Raw genomic sequence first — 15,710 nt, 5'->3', positions numbered from 1 at the left:
CAGCTACACCCTCAGACTTGCATCTCTGTTCCTTGGCCTCTTGGGCTGGCCTCTGCCCTGCTCGAGCAAGTATTAGAAAGCTCTTTTAGTGCTGCCAATAAGTACACCTAGGTGCACCCCACTCTGCCAGCAAGACTCCTGCCCAAGGGCACACAGCTTTCTTGCCCCTTGGGCTGGGAAGCCTGCCATTTCATCTCCTGTCTCTTGGCTCCACTGTTTGCCATCTCTCAGCTGGGCAGCTCTCGCTCAGCAAGGTATCTTTTGTCAGTAGGGTGTCTCTCTCTCAAGGAGATCCAGTGCCGGAATCTTGGGTCCAAGGATACACTCCTTTTCCCCTCCAACTCTTCCCTCTTGATGGCACTCAGATTCCCCCCACTGCCTCTAGGAGGGTTTATTTTAAGCCTAGCAGCATAGCAAAACTAACCAATCCTCACATTAAGAGTTGTCCATACCTTATTTGCATGGTCCCAGCCAGTAATCTGGTGGGAGTTAGAAAGACTATGGCTAGAAAAGCCATACCAAGTAATTCACTGCACCACTCATAATTGTTACAGCTCTATGGATGTTGTTGGTTGTTGTTAGGTGCCATTGAGTCGTTTCCGACTCATAGCGACCCCATGCACAGCAGAACGAAACAACTGCTCGATCTCATGCCAGCTACATGATCCCTGCTGTATTTGAGCCCATCATTGCAGCCACCATGTCAAACCATCTCATTGAAGGCTCTATGGATAGAGTGACCATAATATAAAGTACATGAGGGCATAAATTTTATTATTTAATTTTCAAAGCTTTCTTTTTTCCTAAATGAATCCTGTCATTCATAGCATGATAGAAAAGGAATGTAATACTTTGTCCTACTGAGTATGCATCAGTTTTCTTGATTATAATCCCTGTTCCTGGCATCTTTCCTCTTAGATTCTTTAACTCTTAGTTGGGTTTCACTCTGGGTAAAATAAGGTGACTAGAAAGAGAGGAAGGAAAGTCCTTTGTTTCATCATGGAAGTCTGTTCATTAGAAGATGTACGTGTTCATTGTACTAGGCAGTTCTTTGTGTAACTCTCATTGAATTTTGAGAATCTACAGTATAAGCTGTTTTTTCCTCTCTCTTTCCTAAGGTGGAACCAAAGGGCAAACCACTGCCAAAGTGTTGATTACAACTCATAGTGGGCGATTAGGACAGAGGATAACTCCCCATAGGATTCCCAAGGCTGTAAATCTTTATGGAAGCAGACTGCCCATCTTTCTCCTGTGGAGCAGCTTTGGCTTCGAATCACCAACCTTTTGGTTAGCAGCCTTTGGTTATTAGCTGATTGTGCCACCAGAGCTCCTAATAGGCGGAAAGCCCCAGAAAAAGCAGTAGTATGTGGTATCTACAAAAGAAGTTGGGGGGTAGTGCTTGCCACTTGGAAGAGCTCACCTGTGGGAATCTGAAGCTTTGCCTCTTCTGTGGCAATTGGATGAAAGTGCTTTCGTTTTCTTACAAGTGGTGCCCTATGTGATTTTCCTTGATAATTCCTTCAAGAAACTGTTGAAGAAGTCAGTAAACATGGATTTTGGTTGTTAATCACAAACACATTCATGTGTCTGTATTTTATGTGTAGCCTGCATGAGAAAGGATTCTGACTTAAGAATACAAACTATATTGCCATAGGCATAAAATAGTCTTTTGGCTGGGAACATAGGACATGTTGAATTCACTTGAGATCAGTCTTTTGATAGCGTTGTCCTCATGGCTTTGAAAGAATGTGGTTTTGTTTCAAAAGGGAGGCAGAGGAAGCTGGTTGGTAATCTGCTGGAGGAGTCACGTATTCTTCCCCTCTTGTCATGAGAATTCATGGGAGTAGCTAAGAAAGATAAGAGCAAAACGTTTATAAAATATCCTTCTCCTTCTGGTTTATTCCTTGTTCAGAAATTCTCATGCCATTGTTGGATCTTACTAAATGGCACTTTCTGAAGGATTTGAGTTCTTAAACTAAATGCCTTCACAGAGTTTCGTTTTCATCTTGAAGATAATTTGTGTTTCTTAAAAATATTTGTTTCATTTGTTCTTCTCTCGTTTTTGCTAAACTGAGAATTAAGCTAACTCTCTTCACCAGTCTCAACCCCTCTCCTACCTCTTCATTTTGATACATGGCTTTTGTCTGACTTTTGGGCCTCGGCATGTCAACTCACAGTTTACATGCCCTCTGTACAATTTCAAAATGAAAATATGATTCCATTACAAAAACTGACAGTGTGCCATCTTGTGGAGGATTATACCATCAGCACAGTGGGATTTACCCCTGAGGATAAGAGTAGATGGGTAGACATGGCAGGTGGGTTCCTGAAATTAAAAAAGCGGTTTCTTTGTGTAAAATAGTGTGAATACACTGACATGTTAATTTTTCTACCTTGTTTTTGTGTAGAATGGTACTGTTAGGGCTAAGTAGCTCTCGGATTTATTTGGTTCCAAAAATACCTGTACCAAGGAACATGGTTGCATTTTAGTTTTTGTCTTTTAGAATAAAGTTGCTTGGCATTCTGAAAGTGAACTGTTACTGGTCACTTTATTTCCAGTCTCTCTCTTCTCTGGCTTCTTCTTTTCATTCTGTCTTATGTTCTGCAAGGTCAGATCTTAGCTTGTCATATCTCTGCTTCATATCTTCAGTCGCTACTCCACTGTCTGCAGTTATGTCAAAGTCCTTACCTTGCCATTTAGCACCTTCCATGAACTGGCCTGTACCTGTCTCTGTAGCCTAATCTCCCTACTTTGTTTTAAACTGAACAATGCGTTTATGCATCAGTTTTAATCACTTTACGTGCATTACAAGTAGGTCACGTATCCCATTTTAGAGATTAGGAAACCTGTGGTTAAGGAGCTTAGCTGTAGTGCTGGAACCAGAGTTCTAGCCGAGATCTGCCTGATTTTAGAGTCTGTATATTTTAACACTTTGTGTTTGTGTGTGTTGCTGTCTGCATACAATTGTTCCCACTTTTTACTCTGCTTGAAAAACCCTCTTTTCTCTGTCCCCCATTCTGCCAACCAGACACAAAGCCACATTGAGATGCTTGGGTCCAGTGCCATTGCCACCACAAAACCCTTCCCCAGTCCCCTCACCAGGTACTGTTCCAGCTTTTTTTTTTTTTAGGATTTGGGTGAAGATTTACAGAGTAAATTCACCTTTCATACAGCAGTCCACATATACTTTGTCTCATGTCATTGACCAAAATTTACAATGCAGCAGCTCCCCTCCCACTTCCTCCCCATAGTTACCTCCTCCCAGTGTCCATCCCTTCATACTCTTCTGCACCCTGAGCTATCTCCTTGTGCATAAGCAGCCCTTCCTTCTCCCATGATTGTTCTCTCCAGGGCATGTGTCTACTTGAGGTAAATGTTTAACTCACATGCCTGTACTTTGTTTGGCTTGTTCCAGCTTTTTTTGAGCCCCATTGGTGCTTTTTACCTCTTCATGGCACTTAGTCTGTCTTGCATTATGGTGGTTTATGTCCTTGTTTTATATTTTTTGACTAAATTGTAAATTCCTTCGAGTGAGAGACCATGTCTTCTTTCATTTTATTCTCTGAAGTGCCCTGCCAACTCAGATAAGTACACAAAAAGTGTTGAATGAGCATTTCTCTGAGTCCTGAGAGAAATACATAGCCCATTAGCCTGTGCTTCTTTAAGAAAAAGTTCAGAGGAAAGGCTGCTACTGGAGGAGGGTTGTGTTGCCCAGGTATGTACATGAATTGTCTGTCATACAGCCTAGTAAACATGAGAGTGGACAGCCAGGAAGCCGACCTTGCTGGAAATAGTCATGCTTTCCCCTATCTCTTTACCTCTTCCTTTTCTCTACAGTTCTCTTCCTCAGTCATTTCCATAGTTTTTGAAGGTCTTTAATATTCTTTAAGGTGCTCTGGTGGCACAATGCCTAAGGCATTTGACTGCTAACCAGAAGGTTGGTAGTTCAACCCCACCGGCCACTCTGTGAAAGGAAGACAGAGCAATCTACTTCCATAAAGATTTACCACCTTGGAAACCCAGTGGGGGTCACCATGAGTCGGAATTGACTCGATGGCAGTAGGTTTTTTTGGTTTGGTTAATATTCTTTATATGTTAAATAATGCTTCTGCTGGTGTTTGTTTCTCAGTAATTCACCTCTGAGTGACTTGACTTAAATCATCAGATGATTTAATTATTAAAATGTGTTACGCATTTTCATTCAGGTACGTCAAAATGTCCTGTTTCCATCCACTTCATTCACTTTTACGATTAAACTTCAACTGGGACTACAGAGCTTTCATGAACAAGAATGACATTTTGGCTTCATTCCATTGGGAGCCTGCTCTGTGCCAGATTTTATTTTGCTCAGCTATCAATGAGGCTCTTGTGGAAATGCGGGTTTTCTCTGCTGTGAGAATTTGCGCATACAAAGAGACCTGCTTTTCAGAAAGAACACTGAGAACCCAGAGCCTAAGAAGAAGGGTTATTAAAGTTAATGAACCAGAGTAACCTTATCCAGAGGGTGCCCAGAAACAGTACAAAACAAAAGGTCAATTGCTATTGCTGTTTTAGTTTATATACCCTCTCCCTGTCTGGGGTTCAGGATTTAACAGGGTAATTGCCTTTATGGTGAGGCCTTGGCAAGTAATTTTCAAGCCAGATGAATATTTTTTACTTTTTTACCCTGTGAAATAAAAGGGTCTGGGCGTTACTGTGTGTAATTTGGGAAGCGGAGTGTTACTTAACTAATGATAATGGATTGTTTTATAGTATTGAGATACGACAGTTTTTTTATTTTTAATAGTTTAAAGTAGTTGCCATCATTTCACACTTAAACATTGCCCACAATGTTCTAGGTTGTGTGTTAGACATGGAATCAGATATAATGTTTTGTTTTTTTTTTGCATCCATGGTATTTAGTAACTACAAAGTATTTTTTTATTTTCACATTTTTATGTGTTAAAGGTAAGAAATGCCTTTCATACTTGTCAGCTTCCAGAATGTTTTCATGTAACATAATTTTGAAGAACTTAAGAGAAGTTCAGTGGCCTGTGCTTAATTACTCCGTTAGCTCCAGACTCAGTCTTGCCTCTGATGTCTGTCCTGATTCAGAGAACAGTGAAGTATTGTTTTGATTTCATCAGATTATTGAAGAATACACTGGAACTTTCAGTTACAAAATTCACTTTGAGTTTGAAATTTATGTGAAAATGTGGCAAAAATCCTAAGAATACAACCCAAGCCTGGGTGGTGGAAGGTTTCTTAAATGTCTTAGAGTGTTTTCAAGTGTATTTTGAATTATAACCCTTCATGGTGGAGCATCATTCAGATGACAGTCATCACATATACATGTGTAGGTTATGTCATTTGGAGAGTAGACGATGGCTTTACTATTTTCCTGAAGTATCTTATTTAATTAAAAAAAAAAAAATTGGTGGGCTTGTTTAGCCAGTAAACTTAAGAAATGCACAACAGCAGGCAATATTTGAAGGAAGAAAAGAGAGGGATCGATGATGCGTGTTGCTATATGAAGACTCACGAGTCACTGGGCAAGATAAGAGTTTGTCACTGTGGCAAAGTCTGTGAATTTAATAGACGTTTCAGGGTCAACAGAGACCAGATTCTCAAGGTGCCTAGAATGACCTTAAGGTTGGTTTCTGAGCACTTAAAGTTACCACAATCTATTTTGAAATGCTTTCCTGTATTTCCATGGGACCACCAGAGCTATGCAATCCTTTATTTTTTAAGATACCTGTCTATTAATCATTGTTTTTGATATTGCAATAGAGAGAAACCAGTTTTAATGTGCTGTTTTTTCAGAAACAGTTAAATGTCTTTATGTTTTATTTTACTTATTTCTCTGGGGCTTGGAGGCCCCTGGGTGGGACAGGTGGTTGTGATCAGCTACTACCCTAAGAGTTGGTGGTTCAAGCCCACCAGTGGCGTCATGGAAGAAAGGCCTGTTGATCTGCTCTGTAAAGATTACAGCCAACAAAACCCTATGGGACAGTTCTATTCTGTTAACACGTGGGGTCACCATGAGACAGAATTACTCAACAGCAATGGATTGGTTGGTTGGTTGGTTTTTGGTTTCTATTCATTACCATCTGAAGATCCATTAAGAAAGTAGTAATAATGTAAACATTTCGTGGCTAAAATGGAAATACCTAAGTGGCTCCCTATCAGCTTCACCTGGGATGCTTTGAAAAATACAGATTGTTTTTATCCACTTGAGTCCTGTGGAATCCAAATCGGAGGGTTTATATCCTAGTTATCTGGATTTTTACAACTCTCAGGATAGTGGTTCTGCAAGCAGCCTTCCCATGCATTCAAGTTCAGGAAATACTAGTCTAGTATTTACTTTTTACGTTTTTTCAAATGTATCATTTTAAAGTTTATTTAGATATAACTTCCTAAATGATCTTAGGAACCACTGGATAGATCTGGGTGGCTGTTCTTTTCTTGTGCCTAAGTTTATTTTTTACACATATTTCTCTAATTTTCGTAGAGACCGTTTATTTGTTTGGTGGCTGGGATGGAACACAAGATCTTGCTGACTTCTGGGCGTACAGTGTGAAGGAGAACCAGTGGACATGTATCTCTAGAGACACTGAGAAAGAGGCAAGTTCTCAGACTGCTTTCTGTATTATGAAAGAAGGGTGTTCACTTCTTTTTCTGGCTGATTTGTATTCTTTTAATGTGTATCAGCTGTGGTAGCAAAATTTGTGGTGAACAGGTTGCTTTAAGTACCCTCACTCTGGCTTTTGTACCTAGTTATTCAACTGCTGTTGCACAAATAAATCTATTTTAGGGACATAAATAGAAATGGACATTCTAATAACTGGTTTTTAACCACTTGAACCCAGAAATGTAACTATATAACCATCTGTCTCTCTCTCATGTTCCTATCACCTCTGCTGTTACTTTGAGCGCTCATCTTACTTTGTTTTCCTCTGGAAAAAAATGTTTTTGATCTTTTGACCCCTCACTACTTCACTGTATATCAGCTTTCATAAATGATTTGTATTTTATTTTTAATGAAAATTATATCTATGTTTCCATGTAAGTTTATCTGTCTGTGTATATATATGTAACACATTTCCATAGTGAATAAGAGACAATTATAGCTTGGGTTTATGGCTTTGAATTAATTAACTGCATAATTATAGAGTGGGATAAAGTAAAAAATAATTAATGTTAAGTACTAATTAATTTTTTAATCTCTCTAGAACTTTTAAAATGCAACTTTCATCTAAGCGGTTTCAGATTATAGTGTGAAAAATGAACTGTACCAAAACAGTAACAGCACCAAATGAGAGGGGAAAGAGACGTAATTCAAAACCCACTGATTTGGATCTAGGAAGGCCATTTCACAAATTCCCTTAATTTCTGCTAATCTGGAAATCTCCTAATTTCATCATCATATTTGAGGGGCACTTTTGCTGGGTATATAATTCTTGGTTGGAAATTTTTCTCTTTCACGGTTTTACATATACCATCCCATTACCTTCTCATCTGCATGGTTTCTGCTGAGAAATTAGGGCTTAAGACTTACTGGTTGCCCTTTGTAGGTAACTTTACGTTTTTCCCATGCTGCTTTCAGGATTCTTTTTCTGTCTTTGATTTTGGTGAGTCTGATTATGATATGTCTTGATGATTTTCTTTTGGGCTCTATCCTGTTTGGGCTCTGTTGGACTTCCTGAATAGATATAGTCTTATCTTTCATCATATCAAGCAAGTTCTCGTTCAACAAATCTTGGACAATTTTCTCAGTGGTTTTATTTTTCTCTTCCTGTTCTGGAATTCCAGTGACACATAGGTTTTTCCTTTTGATGGTATCCCACATGAACCTTAGGCTTTCTTCATTTTGTTTTGATCTTTTTTTCTGATTGATACCTTTCCAGAGAAAGGTATTTGTCTTTACTCTCATTAATTTAGTCTTCTGTTGAATCAGTTCTACTCCTTTGCCCTTTCAATGTGTTACCTATTTCTGAAATTTTATATTAATCTTCTGGATTTCTATCTGTAGATTTTGTATCATTTTTAATTTTTTATTTATGTTGTTCTTTTGTTCTTGTATTTTCTTCCAAAATTGTTCTAGGGTTTTATCTTTGTTTTCCTTAATTTTGTCACTGTTTTCTTTGATCTGTCTCTCAAGCTGTTGAAGGTACCTAAGTGTAATTCTTTTGAATTCCTTATCAGGGAGTTCCAATGATGCTGCTTCTTTAGGGATGTGTTCTGGGTCTGTATCCTGCTCCCTTGTTTCTACTGCTTTATCTTGCTTCTTTGTGTGGACTGTGATGGTCTGTTGTCTCCAAGACATTGTGACTCTGTTGCATTTATATTTAGTTGGTGATTGTGTGTTGGAGTGATTTGCCCAAGATTTTAATTTTATTTCTTTTTTCTTTTTTTTTTTTTGGATGTATCTGATTAAGTAGGATACTGTGCTCCTCTGTTTGCTAGTTGGCAGCACTTACACACTCACCACCTGTTTCTTGGTAGATGTGATAGAGAGTGAGAGTGACTGCACAAATCTCTGTTAACTGTTTGTGAAGAGCAGTTAAGGGTGAGTCAGACTCTTATTGGGGGGTCATGTATCGTTGACCAGTTGGTGCAAAAGGAAGTGGTGGGTTCTCACTCAGTAAGTGGAGCTGTAGGAGGTATGGGTGTGGTTGGGTTGTATGGGTATGGTTGCTGTCTCCCACTCAAGTGAGACAAAAACACCAAAAAACCATCAAAAAAGTAACAGCAAGAGAGCGAAAAACACGCACTGCATAAAAACACAGGAACAATCACCAAAAAGAAAAAGGGGGAAAAAAAAGAGAGAAAAAGAGGAGAAGCAATAAATGAGAAGAATATTTAAAGAAATACTTTAACAATCCAAAAGAAATATGAATAGAAAAAGGGGGGAAAGGTTGAGCAATCTACTTCTGTAGTGATACTGCCTCAGAAACCCAAGAAGGGGTCGCTGTGAGTCAGTTCCAACTCGATGGCACATAACAACAACAACAGCAACATACCTAGGGGTAGGAGAGTAAGACAAAAGAGGTAGAATGGGAGAATTATGGAGAAAAAAATAGAAAATATGCAAAAAGAAAAATAAGGAATGGGGAGAACCACAAGAGGAAAAAAAAAAAAAAAAATTGAAAACTAGAACCTGGGAAGGGAAGAAGAAATAATTTAAAAAAAAGGATGGAAAAATAAGTAATAATAATAATGATAATTTTAAAACAGACAAAAACAAACAAACTGAGGGGAAAAAAAAACAACTGGGCAGGGTAGGGCAGGGGACCCTGGCTCTAGGAGAGCACACAGACTGGGATGGACTTCCTGTTGGCCCAGAAGGTGAGTGGGAGTAAGGGATGGCTGCATCTCTGTTCACCAAGAGGGTGTAGGTTATAAGAATAATGGGGAATGTCACACCTTTCTAGTTGTTCATGTTCTGAATGTCCTTGCAGTTCCCAGCAAGTGGAACCTGTTCTTAGGTCCCTGGAATCTGGGAGAACACTTGTTACTTTAAATATCCAAAATGGTTGAACCACTTGTAAACATTCAAAATGTCTGAGCCCTTCAGACAGCCAAATGTCCACAGCTCAGCCTGCTGCCTCTTCACTGCTTCCCCTTTTATTCACCAGCCACCAGTGCAGACCTGTGTGGAGCCCCTGGCTAGCAGGGCCAATTTTTAGGTTGATTCGTAGGACCTTAGGAGCTCTGGTAGCATAATGCTTAAGGCACTTGACTGCTAACCTGAAGGCTGGGGGGTTCAAACCCACCGGCCACTCCTCAGAAGGAAGGTTGGGTGATCTACTTCCATAGTGGTACTGCCTCGAAAACCCAAGGAGGGGTCGCTGTGAGTCAGGTCCAACTCAATGGCAAATAACAAAATAACAACAACCCCATTTAGCAATATCCAAGCTATCTGTGCCGTCAGGATCGCTGACAGTCCTCAGTTCCATATGTCTCTTTTTTCAGTGTTTTCGTGAAGGTTCTTCTTTGTTCCTCTTTTCTTTGTTGAAGAGGGTCTGTGTAGTTTGTCTGCCTATTCCTCCATCTTACCCGAACTTCTCCTCACGGTACTGTTTGGGAAGGCCATTTCAGAAATATCTGGTGCTGTCTTTAATGTTAGGAAACTGAGTTCTTGCTTAATTAGTATGCTCCAAGGATTAATCATTTCTGTAATTTTTATCTTCTTCTTGAAGATATTGTAAAATTCTGAATCCTATTTATTGTCCCAGGTACAAGTGTGTAAAAAGGGCTTCCCTTTTTGGTATTGAAGTACCATTTTTGGAAATGATTATTTCTACTCTTAACAAAAATTAAAAACAGATTTTTTAAAATACCTAACTTACTGCTCCTAAACTATTTTAAATCTAGGTTGATTACATCTATAATTATTCTTGCGTTAAGCTAGGACTCATCCTTGAATTCTCTCTCTGCTCTGTGGAGTGCATCTAATTAGTGCCCCATTCTAACAACCCTGGAGCCCATGGCTGCACTTCAGATGTCTTTTTCTTTCTATTTCTCAGGCTGGTAATTCAAACTTCATGGCTTCTTAAACTGTTTTGTTTCCATTTGAATCCCCATATCTGTTATCTCCAATTGTCAGCTCAATTCTTAAAAAAAATTTTGATCATGTGACACTTCTGCTTAAAACACTCGATGGCGGTGAAGTTTTTGTTTTTTTGTTCAGTGAGTTATCTTCAGTCTCTGTTTCAGCTCTACTGCTGTATTGAAAGTACTCACAAAACCTTAGTGCCATATAGTAAAAAGCACTTATTTTACTTATAATTCTACAGGTTGGATGGGTCAGTCTTTTGGCTTTGACAGGATTTGCTCATGTGTCTGGGCTCAGCTAGCTTTTGGCTGGTCTGGTATGGCTTCATATGGCACTGCTGGGCCTGTTATGTGTAGCCCCTTACCTTTGTCAGTCTAGCTGAGGCTTGTTCTCTTGGCAGAGTCAGGGCGACAAGGAGACAAAATAGACATGAGCAAGCAGTAAATTTGTTGTAGTCTCATTGGCCAAAATAAGTCACATGACCAAGCCCTGAGTCATTGTATGGTGGGGGGCACTAATCAAAGGGCATGGATCCAGGGATATTGAGCCATCATCATCATCACCCTAAAAGAGCAAGTTAGCTGTCTCAGTTCCTTATGCTTAGGGTAAAAACACCATGTTTCTCATGATTTGCTACCCAGTCTCTTTTCCAGGCTCATCTAACTTTTTGTGCCAACCACACTTGTAGTTGCTGGGCTCATTCATCTTTCTTACCTGGGTACACTGGCAGTTTTGTTTTCCTAGTTTAGAATTAATACCTCCCTCCTTTCCACAAACACCGTTTCAGCTTTTGCTTAGTAAGTGGCTACTTATTCTTTAAAATTCAGTTCAAGCTTTGCTTCCTCTCTGAAGCCTTTCTTGACCTCCTCTAGCAGAATTAGGAGCTTCCTTTGGTGTGCCCACATGACCTTTTGGATTCCTTGAGTGGCTTTCTATAGTGGTTGGTTTATTTTCTTATTTCCTTACCTGCATTCTTAATTCATTAAAAGTATGAATCATAAGATGTAGAATTTATTCATCTTAAGAATGTGATGTGTATGTTTTTCTTCAGTGAGTAGGTATGTGACATAAGGTCAATAAAAAGCTAATGCTGGATAAATGCAAGGGAATGAGAATTACCAAATTCAGGGCATTGTTGTGAGGCAGAGTTTGCAAGAGGCTTCAAAGGTAATATCATTGTTCTGCTTCTCAATCAGTTGCCTCATTGATTGAGAACCAGTTGAGGACTACATGGCCTGTTACACGTAGCTGTTCACCTTTTGTCAGGCTAGCAGAGGTTTGTTCCCTTGGCCGAATCAGGGCTACATGGAGATGAAATAGACGTGAGCAAACCACAGATCTATTATTGTCTCATTGGCCAAAAGAAGTCATGTAACCAGTTTTCAGTCACCTCATATGCATGTGAAAGCTGGACAAGGAATAAGGAAGACTGAAGAAGAATTGATGCCTTTGGATTATGGTGTTGGCAAAGAATACTGAAAATACCGTGGACTGCCAGAAGAACAAACAAATCTGTCCCGGAAGAAGTGCAGCCAGAATGTTCCTTAAAAACAACAATGACCAAACTTCATCTTCCCTTCTTTGGTCATGTGGTTAGAAGGGACCATTCCCTGAAGAAGGATATCATGCTTGGTAAAGTGGAGGGTCAGTGAAAAAGGGGAAGACCTTAAATGAGATGGATTAATTTACGAGGGGCTGCTGTGCTGGGCTCAGGCATAATTGTGAGGATGGTGCACGACAAGGCAGTGCTTTTTTTTGTTGTACATAGAGTGGCTATGAATCGGAATTGACCCAACAGCACCTAACAACAGCAACAGCAACAAAACTTCTCAAGCTGTGTGTCCGTAGTTAACCATTCAGTTATTTTTTAATGCCATATCCCTATGTTATAAGTAATATTTAGAATGCAATTAATACTTAATTTAAAACTAGTGCTGAAAAATACAAAGGTGATTTTGATGAGAACACATTGTTTCTGTTATTTTTTTTTAACATTTCATTTTTGTGAAAATTTGCACAGCAGAACATACACCCATTCAGCAGTTTCTACATGTACGCTTCAGTGACATTGATGACACTCTTCACATCATGTCATCATTTCTGCTGTCTCTACCCACATTGTTTCACCATCTTTGACTTACACTCACTGCCCCCTAATCTCTGCTTTAGAGTTACTGTTGTGCATTTGATCTCATATCAATAATTTTCTAAAAGAGCACATTGCTGAAGGTAAACATTATTAATTAGTTAACCTGTTGTTTACTTTAAAGACAACTTCACGGGGATAATTTCAGACCACAGTTTAGGGATTTTCTCAGGGCAATGGATTTAGAAGTTCTTCCAGTCTCAGTGAGTCCAGTAAGTCTGAATTCCTTAAGAATTTAAAATTCTTCTCCTTATTTTTCCCACTTTTGATCAGTTTGGCTATTGAATTCTTGATCAAAATATTCAGTAATGGTAGTGCAAAAATGGCATGATGTCAGAGGTCCTCTAACTTCATGAGGGGGAAGAGAATCAAGATCCACATCAGCCCAAAGCTGAGGCACTAGAGGTCAGGCATACCTCCATTCTCCAACCTTTTTACCAATTCTTATACCAGTTGTTTTTCCCATGGTACTCTCTACCTCTCTTGTTTTTCATAATTAATTTCAGTGGCCACACAGAACTCAGAGACCATACTCATGATTATGGAGTTTATTAGGGAAGTAACAGGCTACAATTCCGATCAGGATCTACTGGAAGTAACAGGAACGACTCTGGAGACACTTCTTCAGTTGGGACAGCTTCTTCTCAGCCATGCCCACAGGCACCTCTCTTGGCCCTTGGCCCTTTCTCTTGGCTCTTAGCCCTCAGCCCTCACACTTGGCCTGACCCCTGCCTTGCTCAGGTAAATAATACAAAGCTCTTTAGCTCTACTGATAGTTGCCTGGAGGCACCCCACTCCACCAGGAGGCCTCCTGCCCAAAGGTACTCTCTCGTTCCATAGGTCATCAAGCCTAGCCTACTGGTCCCATTCACTGCTGTTTTGAGCTGCTGCTGTCTTGTACTCTCTTCAGTGTTTCAGTTCTCTGAGTCTCCTGGGTCTAGGAGGTTCTTAGCACAGGGACTCTGGGTCCAAAAGATGTCTTCTGCTCCTAGCTCTTCTTCTTGATGGTAGTTGAGGTCCCCCCTCCAACCCCTGGGATTGGCTGCTGTTAAGCCTAGCAGGATGGCAAAACTGACTGATCCCATACAAGGGTTTCATGCCCCATAGTCTCATAGTTCCACCCCCACAAGGGTTCTGTGTACCTTTTTTGCATTAGCAAAACTGTCCAATTCCTTTGATGGGCCATAAGCACCTTATTTGCATAGTACCACCCAGTCATTTTGTGGGAGTTACCAGACCAAGGCTAGAAGGGCCATATTAAAGCAATTCACTGTACCACAGGTAGCCAGGCACCATCTGGTTTTTCTTGTCTCATGCAAAGGCGGTGCTGGTTCATAGAGGCAGTGAGACCTACTGTCTAGTTCCTTTTCTGATTTCTGAGTTTCCTTTCTCTACTGCACCAGGCAAATAGAGATTAATTGTCATATCTTGGATGGCCACTTGCAAATTTTTAAGACCCCAAGCGTTATTTACTGAAGTAGGGAGTAGAACAGAAACTGTATAAACAATACTATGTCAATTGACTAGACAATCCCAGAAGGCTGTGTCTCTAAACTTTCAAAGCAACACAACTAATCCCATGTGGTATTTGGTTGTTTCTAAGTAATATCAGCAATTACAGCCTCTTCCTTTCTTTCTTTCTTTTTTTTTTTTTGGTTGCTGCTGTCATGAAAGTATGTATACTGCAACATTTGCACTTTGACCATTTTTCTGGTATTTCTGTTATTTTCAAATCTATAGAGACTAGTGGAGTAATGACACTACCCCATATAGAGGGCCATATGTATTATTGTTTGCCTGGATACCTACAGACTTTTGTTGACCTGCCTGTGAATTGAAGGGTAATATATGATTCTGAAGGAGCTCTGGTGGCTCAGTGCCTAAAGCATTTGATTGCTAACTAGAAGGTTGGCAGTTCAAAACCCACCAGCGACTCCATGAAAGGAAGACTGGGAATCTACTTCTGTAAAGATTTACTGTGTCAGAAACCCAAAAGGGGTCGCTGTGAGTCGGAATCAACTCGATGGCAGTGAGTTTGGTGTTTTTGGTATATGACTCTAGTGTGAATGCTCATCTCTTCCAAAATTTAAAAGTTAGTATTTCCTTTTTCTAATTTTGTTTTCTGTATCAGTGTGTAAGGAGCCCTGGTAGTGCAATGGTTAAGTGTTTAAGTGCTAACCAATAGATTGGTGGTTTGACCCCATTGGGTGATCCGTAGAAGAGAGATGTGGCAGTCTGCTTCTTTTAAGATTCACAGCCTTGGAAACCCTATTGATCAGTTCTACTCTGTCTTAGCTCTGGTGGCATAGTACCTAAGGCATTTGACTGCTAACCAGAAGGCTGGTGGTTCAAACACACCAGCCATTCTTTGGAAGGAAGATTGGATACTCTACCTCCGTAGAGATACCGTATCGGAAACCCAAGGAGGGGTGACGATGAGTTGAATTGACTCGAAGGCAGTGCATTTGGTTTTTTTGGTTTATGAGTCTGAATCAATTTAAGAGCAATGACTTTGGTTTTGGGTTTTATATCCGTGAGTACAAATTATTTTGATGGTACCCCTAGAATATGTTTTGTAAAAGCATGGTATTTAATTTAAAAGCAAAACGAATTCATAAATATGGAGAGAGACATATTTAGGAGATGTGAAAGATAATAGAATCGTTCAAATCTTTTTTTTTTTTTTTAATTATGATTTGGGTGAAAGTTTACAGAGCACATTCATTTTCCATACAGCAGTTGACATACACTTTGTCTCATAACATTGACTACAGTTTACCACAATGCCACAGCTCCCCTCCCACTTCCTCCGCATAACCACCTCTTCCCTGTGAGCTACCCTCCCATGCACTCCTGCTCCCTGCGCTGTCTCCCTGTGCATACAAAGCCCTTCTGTTCTCCCATGATTGATCTCTGCAAAGAATATATTTACCTAATGTAAATGTTCAGCTTATATGCCTGTCTTTTGTTTGGCTGAAAGCCACAAGAGTGGGTTTAATTTCAGACCTGAAGGGCAGCTAGGGAGG

The 15,710-nt window shown here is 39.9% G+C and overlaps 1 protein-coding gene across 1 annotated transcript in view; it reads left to right on the top strand.

The window, feature by feature from the left end:
- Positions 1-15,710, top strand: part of MKLN1 (muskelin 1) — a 224,197-nt gene that overhangs the window by 122,580 nt on the left and 85,907 nt on the right. Inside the window, exon 9 of the mRNA XM_007953479.2 lies at positions 6,492-6,604. Coding sequence (XP_007951670.1) covers positions 6,492-6,604 — 113 coding nt within the window. The remainder of the gene's footprint in view (positions 1-6,491; positions 6,605-15,710) is intronic.

Source organism: Orycteropus afer, unplaced genomic scaffold (genome assembly GCF_000298275.1).
Source record: "Orycteropus afer afer isolate SDZICR_OR568_19922 unplaced genomic scaffold, OryAfe1.0 scaffold00397, whole genome shotgun sequence".
Taxonomy (NCBI): Eukaryota; Metazoa; Chordata; class Mammalia; order Tubulidentata; family Orycteropodidae; genus Orycteropus; species Orycteropus afer.
The sequence above is the reverse complement of the archived record's forward strand: the minus strand, read 5'-3'. Positions and strand labels throughout refer to the sequence as shown.